The sequence below is a fragment of the Ostrinia furnacalis genome, unplaced genomic scaffold, assembly GCF_004193835.3.
Source record: "Ostrinia furnacalis isolate ACB-3 unplaced genomic scaffold, ASM419383v2 OfSCF1132, whole genome shotgun sequence".
In the NCBI taxonomy this organism is placed as follows: Eukaryota; Metazoa; Arthropoda; class Insecta; order Lepidoptera; family Crambidae; genus Ostrinia; species Ostrinia furnacalis.
This window is the reverse complement of record NW_021131371.1, coordinates 1,408,655-1,431,399: the sequence shown is the minus strand read 5'-3', so window position 1 is coordinate 1,431,399 and position 22,745 is coordinate 1,408,655. Positions and strand designations below refer to the sequence as shown.

Genomic DNA, 22,745 nt, shown 5'->3' with positions numbered 1-22,745 from the left:
GGGTTCATTGTGAAAATGTTTGAGAGCCGCTTTTCTATTTGGTAACCCTAAATTACAGATATAGGTAAATATATCAGCCGTATTGTTTACCAGTTACGTCAAATGTCTATACCAAACTCCTAGGGATCAAACGAGTTTTTGGGGGACAAAGAATTTTGTGATGCCCTCGTGAAACCCTGAATATTTCACGAATAATTGCTTTTTTTACATGATTATTAGGTATGTAGTGTGCATTGCAGTTGCTGTTTTCCTTCAAAATAATTTTCAATTTATTGAGTTTTTTTTCTAGTCTGCTTTCTCTCAAGCTCTACATTTCAAATTCTAGCTTTACATTTTAAGAATGACGTAAGTGCAAGTTGTTATCTCAGAAGAAAAATACTATTGATTCTTCCCTCGAACTAATTTAAAGGAAAAGTGACATAGAAACAAATGAAAATGATTTTCATCAGAATTTACTTCTGGCTCTAAATATTATCATCTACCTATGTTGGTTTTGATTATTACCTCTTATTTAACAGTTTTACAATAACTAAGTCAAGGTTCATATAAACCTTCACCTGTGTCACTTTGTATACGGTAACTTTTATTTATCAGTTAATAAGGATAATTTTTGAGTGTGCGGTCATCTTCTAGGGAATTCTTATCTTTATCACGACTTGATAAGATTGCTATGTTACTATGACAAATCGATGCTTTCAGCTGTAGTAATAGCATGTAATATTATGGTTTAAATTAGTTAATAAACTAAACCAAGGAACTAAGTGAAATTAAGTGCAATTTATTAGTGATTGTGAGTGATGTGTTCTTAGGGAAAAGGCAGTGAAAACCTGCAGACGTCATGGATAAAAAAAAGTAAGTGACAAAATATTGTGCATGTTTATTGATGAGATCATATTTAAAAACAAAAGCGTGCTCAACAAAATCCTAAAACTGTTCAAGATTTATTACGTTGTGAGATAATTTTACGAATGTGAGGTAATTTTATATGAGGGTTGCAACTTCTCCTTTAGGTCAGAGGAAAAGTATAAAAGGTGGAAGGCATTTTCATATTTCAGTTTATTTATTTTTTACTGCTCATCTGTGTTCAGTGATCTGTCTGTGTATCAAATTATCGTAATATATTGTGAAAAAAATGTAAATAGCTACTGAACGACGTCAGATCGCGTCTACAATACGCCCATGAAATAGGGATATGGCTAAGTAATATATTTACAGCATTCAATGTTTAAGAAACTTTCACGTAAATAGAAAACATATTATGTACATAAAAAGATACAAATAGCTTTTAGGACAAAGAAAATAGGCAGCCGAGGTAAAAGAAATTATCCTGAGTAAGGTGGGTGATTTATTGATAGCTGGCTGGAAAGTAGTGAAGAAGCAAAATAGCCGAATAAGTAAGATAAATGAATTACTCCGTTTTGAGCAAAGCCCATTTGTGCTGAACGCCCCACGTTACCGTTTTAGAGAGCTCGCAGACGAGCGAAATTGTCGGCGACTAGACTGCTTGCTATAGTGGTAGGCGACGGTCAGCGATTTAAGGTGACTGTCGGCGACAGTCTTTGACTCTCGCCTTTCGCTGTCATGTCATGTTGACACTACGTTAGTGACTGCTCGTCTTGAGTCGCGATGAATCGGCGGTATTCGCGATGCGTAGGCGACTGTCGTCTGATTTGAATATTATTCTGTCTTCGGCGATTGTCTGTCGCCGACTTAAGTCGCAAGCAGTCGCCGATATACTGTCGCTCGTCTGTGAGCTCCCTTACCGTTTTACTTTAAGTTATCGGCGGAATGTTAATGTTCAGGATGTATGGTTGTGTATTCCTTTGCCCCACTTCGCTAAGTAAGTTAAGAAAAATACGAACGCGTTCTCATTTCGGCATGTTAACCCAAGTTGTTATTCCTGTATTGGGAATATTCCCGGATAATATTAACTAGCTTGAGATTACTCCATACAAATGTACATACGAATATTGTTTGCTGTTGCTTTCTGGGTTAACGAACTAACCTTCTTCATGAAATTACTAAGGCTTAGTTGCACCACCTAACTTTGACCGGAACTTTGACGATAACCGGTGTTTTTTGCACGGAGTTTGACGGATTTTTGACGTTTGTCAAAGTTAAAGTACTTAAGATGGTGCAACCCAGCCTAAGTTTTGTTTTTATGTTGCGAGCAATGAAATGGAAATGTAAGGTAAAATATTTTCTTTCCGTTTCTTTTCGTATAAAACAAGGGAAATATTTGTATAGTTGTTGCGAGTCAATATGTATCTAGATTTATTGATAAAGTTTCTATAAGAAACCGGTTCTAGATATCTTTTTGTTTAACTAAAAATAGAAGCACGTTTTTTTCTCAGTTTTCTTTCAAATAGTTTAGTGTATGTTAGCAAAATTAAAGAAACTGCAAAGTTGTTTAATCCGCATTATGAACCTACACACGGTTTAATAAGAGCAAGTGTTTTAAAAAGAATGTGCAAGTAGGTAATTACCGCAGCGAATTTCTAGGAAAGTATGCTTAGTCAGCTCATGTGTGCACCAAGGCCATTGTGTACATACATACTCTATAAAGTTAATAATGGTTTTATGTAGTATAAAATGGCAACCTACATAAAATATTACATGATGATTTCAGCGTCTTCCATGAAAATTGAGATTTTAACAGTTACGAACTTTTCCATTGTAAAATATTATGCACATAAAACACAGTAGGTTAAGTTACATAAGGCGAATTTAATGTCATTTAGTATTCTTCTCCAGTAAATTTTAGGGCCAAACTAAAAATAGAGCGGGCAGTACAAAGCTTGAAAACGGATGAACTGATGAAACGGGATGAATTTATTAAAGTTCTTTTATCATTGAAAGTGTATCACACATTGCTGCAATTGATGAATTGATTTTAAATTGCTGTCTTCCATTTCTTAATTTTCTCTAATTTATTCTATGATCCCTTTGCGATTGATTTAATTAAGCCAGCCCATGATTCTATTGAAAACTGTCTCCTGCTAGTTCTCCAGCTGATCAAACACCTCCACAATTAGCTGTCATCGAGCGAGTCACTTTGACACCTTTGTCCATAAGCTTACATGAATGGTATTGCTAATCCCCAATCAGTTGTAAGTGGTCAACACCGGAAGTGCGTTGTGTCTGTACCGGGTCACAGTCAGGATAAAACAGCCAGTAAATACATATTAAATACACAATATTCTTCTTCAAACCTACACAGTGTCAGCCCAAAACTCTGCCACAAGAGTGGCGTTGTCAGTAGCACTCATCAAATCCTCCTGAGTGCAGTTGCTTGGGCACTCAGGGCACGACATTAGGTGCTTCATCGACTGGGGAACAAACACAATATTAATATTTGATTTTTGAAATCATTTTGAGTCTTCACTACATAGTATAAAACAAAGTCGCTTTCCGCTGTCTGTCCCTATGTATGCTTAGATCTTTAAAACTACGCAACGGAGTATTATTAGATAAAATGATTCAAGAGGAAGATTTATATGTATACTTAGCACCCGTGCGAAGCCGGGGCGGGTTGCTAGTGTTATTATTATTACCAAAAATATACTGAGTAATCTATGATAAGCTTTAGATAAGTTACGTTAACTCAGCTGATTATTGGTAAAGTAATAAAACTTCAGAATTAATTAAGCTCCAACAGAAGATTTTATTTTATGGAACAATGAGAAACATTTAATTAAATCAAATGTTTCGCGTGCGAATTTCTTAAAAATAATGTCATTTACTGCTTATCAAAACAACTTTAAAGTTTATTAGCGTTTCATTAAACCATTAAAAGTCTCATATTGAGAGCTCTGAAATTTTTGATCTTCTTTTCAAAAATAATCTTGCGACATAATTAAATTACTTTTATCTCAGATGTTTAACAATGCCTCCATAGGTCAGTGGTCAGAGTAGTCATCTAACTAGTGAAAGGTTTGAGTCCTAGCAGCTGCTTTAGATGTTATTTTCAAATAAAAACACATGTTTAATATTGATATTGGTGAATGTTTTTTCAATCAAACTAGAAAGTACCTAAGTATTAGGTTCTGAGTGAACTGGCTGTTATACCTCGACGTACATCCAATTGGCGCGCCCTAGCGAGTTAGTCGGAAACCTGATTGTATTAAATGGACGGTGTATTTATTAATGCATATTGTAATACGATGTTGTGTAACATAATCTTATTATTGACAACACATTGTAATCTGTGTTCTAATTAAGTCGTAAGCGCCTTGAAATTACAGCAGTCGGCGCATACTGAGAAACGTTTAAAAGCCATTTTTGTTTTATTTAAGAGTTTTTACATTTCTACGCTTTATTTTATTTAAAACTTTTGCACATGAAAGTAATTCACAGTGGCAGACTTAATGCCGGGTGACATTCACTACCAGTCAACCACGGGTCAAGCAGAGAAACTTTATTGTAAAGTACATCAGAATATCACATATAGGCTATGTTATGAGGTCAAAGTTGCGAGCAGACTATAATTTTTATTTATCGTAAATGAAATTAATGAACGTAATATTAATAACTAGCTTTTGCCCGCGGCTTCACCCGCGTGAAATTTCGTTTGTCAAAGATCGTCGTAAATATATGTTATTCTGGGTTTTAAACAATAATGCTGTAAAGTTTCATGAAAATCCGTTCAGTAGTTTTTGTGTGAAAGAGTAACAAACATCCAAACATCCAAACTTTCGCATTTATTCGTATAATATAAGTAGGATAGTAGGATGAAAATTATTTTTCACTATTAATTAATGAAAAATAGCAAGTAAGTAATCGACTAGAAAAATCCTTACGCCCGTATTCGCAATAAACGTTGTTTGCTTAAGTGAAGCAGCAAATTAAACGAATGCACAGCGTTGTATTCAACGCTCTGTGATTGGTTCGTGTCCACGCGCACTGTGAGACCTCTTAGTAATCTTTGCGAATACGGGCGTAAGTTTTGTGTGAAAATCGTGCGTGACATATTAACTTGAAACCAATTATTTCTAAGAAATAAGTCTAGACTATGATAAAATATAGTAATTTAATAGAATGCAATGACCCAATTTCATAAATGAAAATACTTTAGGTGCCCTCCATGTTTTTACTGAAAAAGTTTATTTTAACTTTGATGAAGGGTTAAAAGTTTAATGCTGAGCACTCGTTATACAGGGTGTTGATTTCAATCCTTGCTATACTTATTTAGGTGACTTAAATAAACGCATTATCCACCAAAAAAAAAATTACAAACGAAAGTGGTATTTTTAGCGAATATTTTCCGTGCGTTCTGTACAATACTGCAATACGTTTACTCTGCGGCACCATCAAGCTACGCGGATCGCTTGCTTATCATGTCGGATAGCCTACTGAAGGAAGCCACGTAAAGTAATAGGTTATTTGACTAACTAAAGTTAAAGTTCGTTTTAAATGTTTTCGCTGTCAATTTTTTTACTGATTCGTGATCAGAATAAGCTCCTTAATCAACTCCCTAAATATGGCGAGGATTGAAATCAACACCCTGTATACTTCGCATTAACACGTATATTTGTACCTTCTTATCTCCTTGTAATAGGTGTCATTTTGCACCAAAAATGTGTGGTCTGATGTGTACCTGCATGACCTACTTTTAAGGTTTTTTGTGTCACAAATCCTCATTCGCTTTTTATTTAATTACTTTCTGCTGTTTTAAAATGCAACGTTTTCTGAAGCTTATCAAAGTTACACTTTGTAAATGTGTCAGTATTAAAATATAAAAAGCCTCTTTATAAAGTTAGTTGTACAAAGCGAGAAAGATAAATTATGAGTAGGTAACATAATATTTAATTTATGGAAGATACACACACTATATTCATCATAGCTTCCATTTTGAGTAATTAGTTTAATTATATGCGAAAAATGCCAATTTTTTATACTTGATCAAACAGAAAGAGTGGATTCTACTACTCAAATACAACTACTTTTACTACAAGATTAATATCAAATTCTCAAAAATTGCTGGTGTGAATTTGTATGGAAAAGCATTTTTTTTTACATTTGATCCCGGCCGGAAAAAGTTCTTGCATTTGAGCAGTGAAATCGATCCTTTTTGTTTGATCAAGTTTAAAATTAACACACTGTATATTATGTATGTGCCTTATACTACACTACAATAATACCAAACCACTATCCTAGTCTAGCCTATTACATTATTTAAATAAGGTTTCTTAAGCCTTTCGAACATCTTAAGTTTTCAATTAAGGCCGTATTTACTGAGGTATAAATCAACCTTTTCCTAATGTTTATGGTACCTAAATGCTAAAATCTAGGAATATGTGTTTACCGTCTGAAAAGGGATCGGCTTCATCTTTATTCTTGGCCTCGTCTGGCTAGACTTAAGCTCAATGCAATGTCTAAATCTAGGAATTTGTGTTTACTTAGCAAAGTATTTTGTTGACCGTGTACTTTGGGTCTAGAAACAATGTGGAATAAGTCTATCCTCCCATACAACATATTTAAAATAAGCAATTAATCAATTCTGTTTCAATCAAAAGACGCCCACTGCTGAACTAAGGCCTCTACCAAAAATTTCCACACCGATGGTCCACTGTAGGACCTTTACCAGATCGTTGGTACATCGAGTGGGAAGCCTGCCCACAATATGTATCCCTTATCAATATTTATAAGATATTCCATACATGCGAAGCATAATTTATGGCCCACGCAGTGAGTGAATTGCTTTAACATTCTTATCAAATAGCTTCAATTGAATTGGACGATAATCGGTAACTAATACATTGTTCCAAGTATTTACTTCAATTTATCTAGCCTCATACTAAGCAGAATGTGTACAAAGCGGTCGATTGGTACGTCGTATGCCGTATGTGCTACCTATCGATAAAAATAATAACATGAAATCTATACTAAAATTATGAAGCTGAAGAGTTGTATCTTTGTTTGCTTGAACGCGCTAATCTCAGGAACTACATACTACTTAGTCCGAATTAAATTTCTACCGGACGGGTCCAGACGAAGAGCTAGTACTTAAATAAATACAAATGAATAAACTACAAGTCATAATTACAGGTATAAATTGCCTAAATATCAATCAAACCAACATTTACTCACTACGGGATTTGAACCTGCAACGTCAGTTGACGCCTTGTACAGGAACCACCAGTAAAAGGCATTTAATTGTTATACTTATTAGTAAGAAATAAAGTAATTGCATTAAGTTCGCCTTATGTACAAATTTATTTTGGCACAAAAGTTTAAATAAATAAATAAATAAATAATTTTATATGAATAACGTATATCCCATAAAAGCATGTCGGTAGTACCCCAACAGTAGTAACTTCATCTAAATTCTTAACACTTTCGAGTTAAGAGCAAAATTCGAAGAATTTCCGAGTATAACCAACTTTGTACATTACTTCTAGGTGTCGCAGTGAATATTGAAACGAATTGCGGAACTTTTGGGATGAATATAAAACTAGTGCTGAACTGTTAACTAGTTACTAGTACACTGTAAATAGAACTAGATGATACTAGTCAGATGTTGGAGGTTGATAAGGCTGATTGATGTGCGAGTAGAACAGAGTTTTGTGGAATCGTAGAAATAAATGCATCGCATCGTTTGTCTGGATTAGATTCGGTTTCAAGAAAAGTTAGAATGACGAACAGTCTTTCACTGTGGCTTGGCATGTCGAATGACGGTTTCATCCATTTAGAATTACTTATATGTACTGTCAACAGTACATTAGTCTACCATAAAATAACGAATAGTGATGTTTATGTTTTGTTGATGTGTTATTCACGAGTATGGAAACATAGTTTCTGGAGTATAAACGTCGTAGCAGACTTATCAATTCGGAAAGGATCAACATCGGATCGCCTTTCGCGCGCTGTCAACCGCGAGGCGAGGCGTTTACGTTACGGTGCGGATAAGTGTGCGTTACAATGTGGAGTTTCATACAAAGAATACGGGTCGCGTCGAGTTGATACGGTTAGGATCACCCTAGGACCCTTTCCGGGTCGATAAGAAGTGTGCTGCTTCCTTATATGGAAAGGTCAATTGATTAAATTATCAATTGATCTACTTGTTGTAATTTCAAACACAATGATATTATCAGGTATATACTGGGCAAATGCTAACGAGTGGAATAATTTTGCGAATGAAATGTGACTCCATATTGAAATTATTCACGACCCATTGGAAGCTAATCGTGCGTTACGTCAGCAATTAATTTGGCTGGGAAATTCAAAGATGATTTAAATTCTAGCGATGCAAAATAATCTGCTAAAAGTAATATATTTTTCTTGTTTTCTAAGTCCTAATTGCGCGAGAAATTGAATATGTTATTGAAATTTCCTCAGGAATATTGATTACAAAAGACTAGTCAAATTACTAGTTGTCCTAATTGGAAAACTCGAAAAAACTGGTGAGGTTTTTGTTTCAGTACCTACCTAGCTAGAGGGACACAATATTGTGTATTGGACACAATAGAATAAATGACTAATCTATCTTTAGAAACATTGACTCATGCATTCGACAATATAAAGAAATTGGTTTAATTTACTCAACAATTACGGGCCGATAAAATCCCTACGTCATACGCCTCTAATGATTTCATTAAGAACACTTAACTAAGACTTTATTTGGCAATTAATAGAAATGGCATCGCCGTCTCTGCGTTTCAAGATGTTTGTTTTATTTGGCCATGAAGAGCTTAAGACGTTTGACTTAAAAATCGAGGCTGTTCCATATTTAAGAAATGTATCATCAAATGAGAATTTGCTTCAAATGGGCGAATCATCGTCATCATGATCCATATTCCTCCCTTCCTTCTTCGTTTGATTGATTCATCATCATAAATTCATACAGCTTTCCCGAATCTACGAATATCTACTTCAAATAAGAAAGTATGCTTTACAATAGTAACACAGTGAGTATCCTCTGTGGTTGAGGATTCCGGGTGAAGCTCGCTTCCACCTTCGGCCTGATCGTCACTTACCATCAGATGAGATACTTGGCCTGTATCTCGTCTTGCTTGTAAGCAAGAGGATAAAAAAAACAGAGAGCAATGCTGAAAACTGATGGGATGCTTGACTGTTATCGATTGTCAGCTATTTTACTTACTCTATTTTAGTCAAGAGTTACAATATTTTGTGAGCAGCCAAAGAGTTTCGCTGAGCCGCGGGCTAAGGCCATCAAATAAAGCCTTATACATCCGGGTATCTGTAAAGAATTGTTCCAATTTACTCTCGAGCAATTAATCCGGGGTTCTGTCGACTAAACCCCAATTAAAGTTGTTCGCGGGTCCGATCGGGTTGCAAGACGTCTCCACTCTTCCAGTTTAATTGGTTGGATCTCTCTGCTTTATAGTCATCGTTAAACCTGCACCATTTGAGCGGGAAATGGGATGTGGGAAGTAATTGGTACGGCGTTTAGAACATTCTTTGGAAATGTTTGCAGTGATTATTTTAAAATTAGGCGCGTACGTTGGCACGTTGATACTGAAAGACGTTCGTGAATAAAAAATGCTAAAAATCGTGCTTTTTAGCGCTCCTTGGAGCTTAGTAGGCTTCCAGCTGTGTACTGAAATTAGGTGAGAGTCTGAGTCTATAGTACGAGTGTCCTGCAAGTATTTAATTTGACTCGTGACTTCTGGACTATTTAAAGACGTATGTTTTGCTGAGTAGGGGAGAAAATGCCGTGTCCAAGTTATAATTAATGTAGAGCTTGCTGTGTTAATAGGTCACCAGGGAAAAATAAAAGCCGAAATATGATACGTCTAGCAACTGGACAGTATTTTAATGTCTCTTTGTGACTAAAATAGCGGAGAACACTCAAACGGGTTATCCATAGCCCCTGACACGCAAAGTAAGATGAAACTTCTTTCATATGTGTAATTTTGTCAAAGCTTCTCCAAGCTTTCATCTTACAACTTACTTAAACTTGGGATAAGTTTTTATTTAGTTCATTGGTTATCATTAATATTGACTTTGGTGTTAAGTACAAGCCCATTTGTGACATGTGACACATACTTCGATATTAACCCTCAAACAGTCAATGTAGTACCTAACCTTTTGATAAGGTCCAAACATAAAAAAAATAGGTACTTGCTCCATTTAAAGGGATTCAGATATTTGTATGGGAACATAATGTCACACCGTACATCGACGTTAAGCAACATTATTTTCATTTGAAAAATCTGGCATCTAAAAGTAGCACTGCATTGCGCTTTAAGCGCTTGAATGATTTACGCAAATAACCCTATGACTGCGCTCTTAGTGACCTTTAGTATTGCGTAGGCCTGTAATATCCTTTAAGCTGCGGCTGCCCGCTCCAAAGCCCATCAGAGATGCGTCAATTGCTGTCAAAGTTGTTTGAGATTTATTGTTGGCCGGTTATGATTAATATCCGAGCTATCTACGAATCTTTGCCTCCATTCATTACTCTAGAAACGAGACGGTTGACACGCCACCGCAAAATTGCGGCTGAGTCCTTTTCAATCTATTGTTTTTGTCCCTGAACCAACACTGCGCATGAAAAGAATTTATGAAAACTTAGCTTTGCAATGGAAATGTTTTGTTGAAATTGTTTCGAGAGCCGAACCATTTTCATTACGATGTCTATCGCTGTTTCTTTTTATTTTCACTTTACAGTCTCCGCTATCTGATTGAATTTAAAACTCTTTGTGATCAATTCTTTAAAATGCTTTGTGAATTTGAGGTCTGAGCGTAAAATGTGGCTGAAGATATTAAAAATGATTCTTGGAAGGAATTAATTTAAGCCTTAGGTTTTACGCTTATTTATCTTGTGCTTATATAAAATCATAATCTATGGTTTTACGTTTATTTTGCTAGATTATTTTTTCACAAATGTCCAAACATTTGTGTGCTATCTGCATTATAATCAAATGGCATCGAAGTGGTTAATAAAACAGTATTGTAGCCAAAATTAAGCGGTTGTTCAATTCACACGACCCCATTGAATTTAAACGATTGCGGTTTGTTGTTGTATCTCGGTTTGGGGTCATAATTGTAGATTATTATACTTTTGTATTTCTGTGGCATGCGTTAATATTAATATTTCATACACTAATTCATATTTAGATAACTATAGGAGCATAATTTTCAATAAAGATATTAAATAGTTTGTTTATAGTGTAATAATTACACTGTAATTATACTTAATTTCAGCTTACGGCAGTCCACTGCTGGAGGTAAGTCTCCCAAGGAGACCCACAGAGCACAATCTCCCGCTTTTTTATCCAGCTACTGCCATTTTGTTTTCTTAATAAACTAATCGGTGTAAAAACTTATAAGATTAATTTTCTTTTATAAAATAGATTTATCATGACGCTAAAATGTTTAAATTTATGAGATGAATTTCCAATAGTGACAAATGGTTCTTTGGAATGAAATTGTTTAAACAAAAGTTATACGATTTATAATATTGTAAGTACATAAGTTTGTTTAAAGGTTAATAAAACAATCCATCGGGAACTCCTACGACTATTCAAATTTTAAGGACGTCTCTTAATCCAGGATTTACAGTATGCAGACGGCGGCAAGTCAAGCTAAATACTGTGGGATCTTATACGGTTGTAATAAAGGCGAGTTTTCAACAAAAATGTACAGTCTGATGTGCTGTCGTCTGTAATTATATTTGTAAGTTAATTAATCGGGAACTTCGGACTTACTGATTAAAGGTGGGAAACAATGCTCGAGTTTACGTTCACTTGTCAAATACAGGGAAATTTACATTTCAAATTATCCGTTGAAGGACTTAGGCGTACCACATTTAATTGTTACTCTGTTCTTATTATGGTTGCGAACATAATAAGTGATTAATTAAGTTTAATTAAGATTAAGTTCAATGAAAGAAATAAAGTTTACCGGGTTAGTAAGCTAAGAAACAAAAACTTAATTCTTTAAGAGATTTGACCCATTTCGCTGATTGAACAATAAGTAATTGATAACGTATTTTCTAAAAGAACTCAAGTTCACAGTCAACTAAGCTACGCAGGCGGATATTCTGAGAAACAAAGATCGATGTCGAACTCATCTTGCTTTTCTTTTCATCAGCCTATAGCTGTTCACTGCTGGACATCACATAGGTCTCCCCTAATTATATTCTGTCTTTCTTTGGCTTGTCGCATCCAACTTTTACCATAGACCTGTATAAGTTAAAATTAAGTAATAAGTATTAATAAACGGCTTATTATTAAGATAAGTCTCTCCACGATCTGTCTCGAGCTGGCCGCATCCCAAATCACAGTGTCCCTGGCAGCTGTCTTCGCGTTAATGATGGCGTTCTACTCGACAGACCGCTATCGCTTAATTAAGCACGCCTAGATTATCGCTGACCACGCTACGAAACTATATCTACCCCCAAACGTGGCTTTCGGTCTACTAGTATCTGTCACTGTCGCTCTCGCTCTAGCTCGAATCTCCAGTTGCGCGAGAGGGACGGAAACATTCGAAACTTCGGATAACGTTGGGAGTACATAGTCGGCCTCGGTCAGATGGACATGGATTTAAAAGAACGATTTTAAAGAGAAAATTTTAGAGTTGCTTCGAACATCATTTTAACAGCTATGAATTATTTAGTTGACCCCATTTTGTATACATTTTAAGTCTTCACATTTTACGTCGTTCGTAAATATTTTATTTATTGGATGGATTTATTTTTTATTTGGACTGTATTTTTAAGACACAAAGTAGATTTTATTGTTTCAATATTTAGTGTATTAATCGACTAAAATGAAGGACTAAAAGAAAGAAGAAATATTTGCCAAACAAAAATAGGTATTATCCGCCTTCTAAGTCCGCCTTTATTTTTATTTTCATTTGTTTGGATTGGGACTTACCCTATACCCAAAGCCGTATACGTAGTGTGATTATGGCAAACGCGTCAATATTTGTCTACTTATGCTTCGTGAGCCCAATTTTGCAATATTTACTACATTATTACTTAGCATGTAGGATTAATTGCCGCGGCACGTTGACATTCGCACTAGTGTTGACGGTTTCCCGGTCCTTAATTAACACGAGGAGTGTGTGACATTTCCGTGGCCCAGTTAACATATACTCAGATATTGACGGCGAATTTTACAAGGGTGCGTGGCTAAATCTAAGATTGTAAGATATTTATGAAAATGAACTAAAACCGATTAGATTTGATAGTACTAAAACTACATTTTTTATGCATATCAAGGCAGGGTATTGACCACAATCGCACCTGGTGTTAAGTGGGATGCAGTCTAGGATGGTACATATCTGCCCTGTAATTGCCTATTCACTCTCGCCTTGAAAAGGCCCTGAACATAATCATTTAGAATTATCAATGAAAATGAAAATTATTAATTTGCAGAATGTGGTACATCAGATGTTACATTACATAATAATAAGATAGAGCAGAACTCATTCACCAGATTTGAAATAGCATGCAAATGTTTTATACAAGTCAATTTGCGTGTAGGTAGTATTGCCAGGTGTTGTTTGGCTTTTTACGGTCGTGTCCGGCCAAAAATTGTCTTGTCCGGTCTGTCCAGCTTTTGTTGGGCTTTTTATGTGGTTGCCGCGCCAGGCGAAAGTCGAGCTACAGAATATCAAGCCCCCCCCCCGTGACATATCCGGCCAAATGAAGCACAGAGTCCGGCTTTTGTGTTTTAGGACCTGGCAACCCTACGTGTAGGAAGTACTGATATGGATGCGGGCATCGAAGGACCAGCCGTTGTGGAAATCCTTGGGGTCGGTCTTTGTCCAGCCGTGGACGTCATTTAGCTGAAACGAACGAATGAACCTAGCTGTATTAATATTACTCCTAATATAGCATTTTATATGGTAACGATATTCTGGGAAAACTGATTTGTAATAACGTATCTTCGATGAACCTTTTTATTCGTTGCCAATAGGAACAAAAGTACTTGATTACCCTGAAAAGGAAAAACGGGACAGTACGAGTAAATAAATAATATAAAATTACCGGGTACAAAGCAAACATCATATACTTCATGAGAAACGTTTATTGTAAAAAGAACTCTACTATTATTTCTGAGAAACTCACGCAGTATGTGGGACTCGAGTAATTACGGAAAAGAAAACAAAATTAGTCTTTCTAAATATTTTCAGTTAAACCATTTACGGCGGCACCAATAGGAGTTCAATTAATAATTAAAATTCTTTCACCAAAAACTTTGATCTGAAAAAGCGGCCGATTCTTGTTCTGTCAACCCTTAAAACTCTACATTTGCTAACTGAAGTCAGGACGAATGTACAAAGAGATTTTACTATTGAATGAGTTGAATTTCGTCGCAACTAGTCTATTTGAGGATTGATCGTCTGAGCTGAAACGTGTAGGTTGCTACACGTTCCAAACAGCTTGTCTATGAAATAGATAATTTAGTACATTGTCACTCAACGGGATACCCCTACGCCGTTATTGAGATCTTATTCTGTTATTGTTACTATCCAATTTGCTAAGGTTCTTCAGAAATCATAACACCTTTAATCTATTTATAGAACTTGCGATTGAGTGAAGCTTAATTCATTGAAATCTCTCATTGTTATGTATTTCATATCCACGGAGAGCAGCCATTTTCTCGGTACAAAGCAAATTCAGGCATTGGTTCGCTGCTTACGTATAATTGTATAGAAGAACGAGCCTTTTGTAAACTGTACGAGTACCTGTCTATGCAAAAATCTGCTATTTTATTGTAAGCATTTTCATCCTAATAAACACCTAATTAATGTGTCAGTTTTTACTACAGCAATGTCTCTTATAGATCGGTCATGGTAAAATAACTTCAATATACATACATTATTAAATGTTTTCAGATTAATTAAATTTGCATCAAGTATTCGTTAAAGTTGTAACCTGAGTGAGGCTGATAATGGCCCAAAGTCAACAAAACTAACTCCATCAAGCCAACTATTGATCCTCAGCATCAATAAACAAGATGATCGATGGAAATTTCTTTTGCTCAATCGATATTTCACTTAACGATTTTTGAAAAACAATATCATCCTTAGTTTTAATCAAAAACAAACACGACATTTCCACTCCAAATTTCAGAATAATGAATACGTTTTGTGTACACCGCGAACACATTATTAAAGTATTAATTCCATATTATAACAGTGACTAAAAAGGTCGTTGTGTGTGATATTTCAGTCTTCGAAAACCCCGATGTTAATATCATTGGATCAATTATTACGTGCTACTTATTAAAAAACAACACCGAGTAATTAAATACGCGAATTAAAATGTTTGCATCTCGTTATCTCTGGGCGGTAGATTATTTTTAAGCCGGGTTTATTAACGTTTCCGAGTACGTAAGTATGTAGCGCGGGCAGCGCAGGACCGTTCATTGTGGAAAACCTTGGGGTAGGCCTTTGTCCAGCAGTGGACGTCATTTGGCTGAAACGAACGAAGTATGTAAAAGCGCTTTTTGTTTACACAGCATTTACCACAAGTTTGATTCCGAAATTTATTCTTGAAAGCGAAGTTAATGTGGCGGCGATATGATTCCTAATTTTAATGCCATAGATACTTATTTCCAACTAGCTTTTGCCCGCGGCTTCACCCGCGTGAAATTTAGTTTGTCACAGATCGTCATAAATTAAAGCTTATATGTTATTCTGGGTAATAAACAATAATACTGTAAAGTTTCATTAAAATCCGTTCAGTACAAGAACATTCATACAAATGAAGTACATACATACAAACTTTCGCATTTATAATATTAGTAGGATAAACTTTAGCTTATTTTTTTGTCTGATATAGTTAGTGAGGAGACTATTATTACGAAGCCTATTATTATCTACACAAATCAGAAAAGTGAAATCATTTTTAGGGTTATTAGTGTTAGTCCTTGAACCCATATTGTTAGGATATTACGTGTTCATATTAACTTTTACATGGTGTACTGAAATAAGTTACAACGTGTTAGCATTTGGTTCAGAAATATATTATTTTATGGTTTACACATTTAATAAAAATATTTTTACTGTGGTAAAGAGGAGGTACGATAGATTTAATTCCGCATTTTAAGGTATACAGGCGTGATGAGGTCTTTCTCTGATCGACCGAAATTGACAACGCAAAGTCGCGAACAAAAGGTAGTTTACCATATTGTTCACTTCATCTACCTACTTTGTTTTGTAAAAAAATACCGGAACAACTATCAGAAGGAGGTTTGATAGGGCTTTTATACTGTACTTTGGTCCACACACAGATAGTCACTCCAGGGATGAGCCAAGGTGCTTTTAGATAAGGCGGCCGGGTAATCCCCCGATATGCCTAGGGCTAACCCATTTCGGTCTGTTTATTTACATAAAGGTAAACCTGCTTAGTTGTGTACTGTTGGGATCCGTATTTATGTCCGCTAAGGAAAAAGGAAGCTTAAGGTTAAGATTTATTAGGAGTTGTTTTCGCACGCACGAACGCGTGAAGGTATTAAGTATAAAATTAAATCAACCCTATGCTAACGATAAATTCAGCCTTGTGTTGCATTTAGACGAATCGAATTTCTTTTCGTTGTGAAAACTAAAGTATAAAGCAAAATTAGAGTTTAGTGTAGACTGTAGAGAATTCATAACATGTTTCAGTTTTAAATAATTTAAAACACGCATCGTTAACACACGCCTTCTTAAAGCCATTGGGTATAAAAAACAAAAATTGTATTATTAATTCCTAAGTGCGAACTTTACACATTACTTCTAGGCATCGCTGTGAATATTGAAACGAATTGCGGAACTTCAAGACTTCTGGAATATAGAGCTGGAAACGCTGGAATAATAAGAGCTGCTGGAACTACTGCGATTGTACTAAGTAAAACAGGATCTGCTTGAAAGTTCAAAGCAATAATATGAAGCTGAACTGTTTTGGATGTTTAATTTTAGTTTCAACTTGTTATTCGAAAAGTTGAACACTGTTCTAATTTCAGATGGTGTCGGATAATCGCATATCTTTACAAGTACGCCTATAAATAGGTACATACATAGATGTATCCCTTAATAAGTTACATTATATATTCACAAGAATAGCGCTGGCTCTAGTTTTTGATCCCGTTAGATTCTGACTGTCTTTCAGCGCCCCTTTGCTCGTAACTTTCACATATTTAGGATTACCATCTAGTCGCAGAGTTTGTTGTTTTGGAAAGCATGCGATATTATTACGTCTTTTGTCATTTGGCGCCTATAGTAACCGCTCCTTTTGCTCTACCCTTCGGCTACCTGTCTAGCACTGTCTAGCGTTGCCAAATGTATTTTATAAAAAAGACAGTACGTTATACATTATTTGTATGTTTGTATGATACACGAGCCAATGTATGCTCGCTTAGCCCTCCGCGGTCTCATACAAATGTCTCGAGTGTAATTCATGTAGATGTGAATATACCTTTAAACAAAAATATATAGCATGCTAATTTACGTCAGTTCTTAGTTGTGCCCAATAAGTTCTTTCACAATGTTTTCTTTCAACTTAAGAACATCGCTATAAAACCAAATATTCCTGTCCAGGACAAGTTTTAAATTGGACCAAGTACTCGCGTACTTTATGTTTGACTGTCATTTTATGGGTCTTTTTCCTTATTGCAATGCGGAAACTTTCAGATACGATGTTAGAGAAAGTCTTATCATGAAATTGTTTTAGGTATTTTGTATACAAACATAGTGTAGAGCCTATATTTTAATGCTACTTCACGCCATTAACCCCAGTTTCGTGATAAAAATAACCAAGTCCTCACGCCAATTTGAACAATATTGTAACTGGTACACTCATCAATTAACTTGTCAATTGATTAAATCAACAGTTAAAAATGACTAGACTGGCCGCTGTTTGTTTACAGTACGCCCACGAATCCGGGCAACGGATCGTGAATCGATTTTCATAAATATTTGATTTTATTTCTGTGGTTAGGGAAATTGAGGTAAGAGGCAAACATTTCGTCTGACACAAGTTTCAAATTGTGGAAAATACTTAATAAAAGTGGTACAACTCGGCTGTCATTTATGCGTTGAAGTTTGCGGGTCCATTTCCTTAGTCGGCGCGGAAAGTTTCGACGAACGTTTGCGGCTGCACCGAATTCGTAGACGCGCGTCGAGTGGGACTGACTGGGTCGAGTGCCGCTAGGGTAACCATGTTAGCGTCGTTTTGTTTTGTTTCGGGAAATTGTATACAGAGATTCACACGCGCTAGGAGAGACTGCTTTTGGGAATAGGTTGGGGTTTTCATGGCGTCTAAAAAATCTGGATATAAATGAGGGAATTAAGTAGAGTTCGTAGTTGTAAAAGTTTATAATATGGGAATAACAATGATGTTCTAAAAACAGTATGCAGGAAAGTTTAAATTTGAAATGTGTTAAAATTGGTTGTAAACTTTAAAAGTGCCAGCTGTTAGAAAAATGGCTACCCTACCCGACCTAGTTGTCGCAGCAACGTCGATATGCTGTCACAGCACTACACCGACTATACTGCATTCAGAGTGCCAGCTTTCGAGAGCTCTATCACTTAGCCTTTAGGCTCAAAACGGCGTGGCTTGTTACACATAAAATTGCGGTGGCTGTCGGTCGCGTGAGCATAATTTGGCGCTTATGTTGCATTTTATTTATTTCTGACCGTACACTAGTGTTATGTTGTTTAGTGAAATTGCACTGACCTTATAACCTTAATTTTATTGCCAACGCTACTAGTTATTTTGTTGGCCGCGAGTTTTTCTTTGAAAGTAACACACGGTGTTTACCTCATCCATATTCAATGTATTTCAATGGTGTTCGTTAATGTTCGCATGCACACGCTTTCAGAGTTTCCCCTCGACCATCAGTTACCGTACGCAGTGACGCAATGGAAAAAGTTAGTCGAAGCGTATTTTTCTTGAAGCTAGAACGTTTTGGGAGAAGCAACTGGTAATAAACCGTACGGAGAGCAGCATTGGATTTTTTGCCATTCTGACGGTTTTGTTCTCAGTATAAAATACAAATACCTACCCGTGGACTAAAAAGTATTCAAGTCTGCGAAAGAATTCTGCAAATGTAATTTAAATAAATAAATTGGAATACGACTGTCACCTAAGTCTTTTACTAAATCTAAACCTTCAAAATCTTCTCAGGCAAAGTCAATTTGACTAGACTTTGCGAAGATTTAATTTATCAATGTATTTTATAAACAGTTACAATGCTCTTTTATCTAATAAATGCCCAGACAAAGATTTCTATTCGCCATGTACATCTGAAGAGCACGTTAATACTTACCAATCTGTTCAAATCACTATTTTATACTTAAGTGAGATTACAAATCCGTTTAATATGTTTGTAGCAGTAGCAAGGGTTTTAATCAGACTAAAACTAGCTCAATAAAAGCGTCCTCAGATAAATGTTAGCTAATTTAAAATCAGTGAAGGGAGTCTGAGGAGAATATCTCAGACACTGATAGTGCACGCTCAGCAATGGCGCTTGGCGCGAACCCAGCAACCGAGGTTCAGTAAAAATCACTCAAGAGACACTGAGCAGCAGTTTAACGATCAGCAAACAGCAGTATTTTGAGTGAACGTCGCAAGCACTGAACTTTTTCGGGAAATCCTCTGTCATTAAGCCCTGTATAGCCAGGGTATTGGGCGATAGGGAACACTGAGTGGCCTTGAGGGACAGCTAATTGCCTTGCCACCTACTGGACGTTCAGTAAAAATCACTCAAGAGCTCACACTGAGAAGCAGTTTAACGATCAGCAAACAGCAGTATTTTGAGTGAATGTCGCAAGCACTGAACTTTTTCGGGAAATCCTCTGTCATTATAGCCCTGTATAGCCAGGGTATTAGCAGTATTGGGCAACAGTGAATATTTAGTGGCTTTGTGGGACAGCTAACTATCTAAAAGCTTGTAAAATTCAATACAGTCTACAATACACACTGTATCGTTGAAATAGGTTACATTAAAATGTCTCTTTTCGGTGATTTTGAAGGATTTTAGACACAACACATTAAAAAATAAAGCAAAATTTAATAAATCATCCTCAAATAACGAGGGTTCATGAACCGAAAAAACAGCGAATCCCTTTTTGGAACCCTGTTACCAAAATGTGACGTTTCCCTTTTTCTCTTTGTGTCCCCCACAAAAGCTGGTGGACACATTTAAATTAAATTTGCATAGTTTATTTGCAGACCAGCATAATAATACCTAAAACTTTGCTTGTTTCGTCCAACGAAGTTATACAGGGTGAAATTGAAATCATATTGGCATTCTTTTAAAAGACTCACTCGATAGGTTACACCGAAAATTCACTAAATATTATCAAATCCATGAGTAGTCTTATTTTAATAGGATGCCAACGATTTATTTTTCATCCTTTAGAAATATTCCACTGATGTCAATAATTACCATTTTATTTGCAGCAACATTCAAATTAAATCTGAAAATAAAGTTTGTAATTTGTAAAAGTTCAAACAGAAGTTTGTTAGATGTGTTCAAATAATAAATGCAACCCTGCATTGTTCTGGGAATTATAATTTCTTTTGTTTTGAGCAATAACAAAATTACGTCGTTATTCAAAAAAGGTGCAAGAATTGAATTAGAGAAAGAAGTTGATTGCCAGGGTTTGTTTAGAGTATAAATGTGAAAATAAACCTTAATATTGTAGATATTTTTAAATTTTCTGTACATTTTTGAGACAGTTAAATTAAAACACGGTTTCAGACGGTGACTTATTTTTATTGTAAGTAGTTACCTTATTAGAATCTATTTAAAACTATAATTAAGTTTATATAAGATTTTAAACTTTCGCGTTCCATTTCACGTTTATTAATAAACGTCGCGTTAAGACCCGTGTCTTACTATTTTAATTATAATTAAGTTTGTTTTGTACGAGTATTACGTGGGATAAGTTGAAACTAAATTAACAATTTTTAGGAAAATGTCAACTGAGTATAATCGATAGAACGAAGGCCAACAATAGGCGCTATACGTAGAGTGAGTGTAGGTACTTACTTATTGTTCTGAAAAGGATAGAAGTAGACTATGTTAAATGAAATTATGTTTCTTGAAGTTAAGTCTACGGTTTTTTTATAATACTCAATACATGTAGTACTTAGTTACGTACTTTATTTAATAGACGATGCTGCGATAAGTTTTGATTAGTAGAGTAGAGTTAGATTTAGTAAATACTACTCGTACTTGGACAATCCAAAATCCAAATATGGTAAACAAAGACACATGTTTAATTCAAAACACACAGAGCAGATTTAAAAGTACCCACAATTATTTGTTGTCGGTCCAAACCGTCCGGCACGCACGTGCCCTGACGTTGACGAGTCGTCGACTATCTGACGTCCTTGACATTATACACCACTCCACTTACATTGATGACCTTTTATTGATATTTCCACTGTGTAACAGCTGAAAATTTATAAATAAAGTAGGTGTGTTGTGATCTTTGTAATTGAAGTTTCTATTTGGTGTGTCGTTTGAAGTGAGTTGGGTTTTATACCATTTCATAGAGTAGCTTGTGTGACTAGCTTAGTTAAATTTGAACATCTCATAATTTGCCTCTACATAATTTCAAAGTAACTACTTTGATATTCGTATTCGTAAGGGTACGTAACTACGTACCCTTACTCTATTTTATTGGCGTAACGAAAAGCCCGTTAAATCACACGAAAATATGAAAACGAAACATAATTACGCTCGACCGCGTTCACGCTCGCTATTTGCCAAAGGCTTAAATGTTTGCACAAAATAATGAATTCCCAATTAGTGTATTAATAAATCTATACAGACCCAACACTTGCTTTTAGTTTCCAAACATAATTAATCATGAAGACACAAAGTTTTCCCAAAAGGGCTTGTTTTCAGACCGACAAACTAAAGACGGCCAAATTGACTTTTGATTAAGTACGAGGGCGAGGGCTGCGTAACCGGTGGCGATGGCACGTTGGGGGCACTCTTTCGTAGGTATCGCTCTGTGGTATCGGGTAGTTGTAACTTTTCACGTACCGTGGCAAGTAAGTACAGTTAGGCCGTTTTCTGACTTGTACGACACGGTACGACATCAGCACGCTCGGCATACGCGGTACCGAAAGCATACCGAGCGCCTATATTTCAATGAAGCGTTTCTGCGAGCGTGACACAGACTCGATATAAAAATACCGAGTATGCCGAGCGTGTGTCGTGCCGCTGCCGCGTCGATAAGTCAGAAAACGGCCTTAGTGGTAAAAGAATAACAGAGTTTTACAACGGAACATTAAACTAAACAGTGTGGTATCTAAACGTGGTTGAAATAGGTTATTTAGTCGAAAAATAATTTTCGATGTCCAATCGACTGTACATTTGAGTATAATTAATAATTATGATTCTTCCGCTGGTTTCAGAAAGAAAATGTTTCGATTTTATCAAAATCATTCTGGGTGTGTAGGTGTTGTTCACATCACTACAACGTTTGCGTAGCCAGCAGGTACCTACAGTTTGACCTCCAATAAAACCCAAAGTCTCAAGGGAATGTTAGCCATCCAAGATTAAGAAAAGTCTTCTCGAATAGTTTATATACGTTTTAATCACTTTGTTGTTACATGAAGGTGTTTTTGAATTTACCAGGATATGTAAGATTTGTGAGATAGTTACTAAAGACAAAGAATGCCTTGCTTTCGCGTAACCTATTAGCTCTGATAGTATAATAAGTGCAAACAGGTGCAAACCAATAGCACTTCAACAAAAAAAAACCTAGTATTATAAATATTATCTGTGCTACTATAATACTCGTAGCGGCAAATTGCCGCTGTCAATGCT

At 35.8% G+C, this 22,745-nt stretch overlaps 1 protein-coding gene across 1 annotated transcript in view; it reads left to right on the top strand.

The window, feature by feature from the left end:
* Positions 1-706: 706 nt before the first annotated feature.
* Positions 707-22,745, top strand: part of rho-5 (rhomboid-5) — a 163,439-nt gene continuing 141,400 nt past the window's right edge. The window contains exon 1 of the mRNA XM_028302582.1: positions 707-852. Coding sequence (XP_028158383.1) covers positions 839-852 — 14 coding nt within the window. The 5' untranslated portion in view covers positions 707-838. The remainder of the gene's footprint in view (positions 853-22,745) is intronic.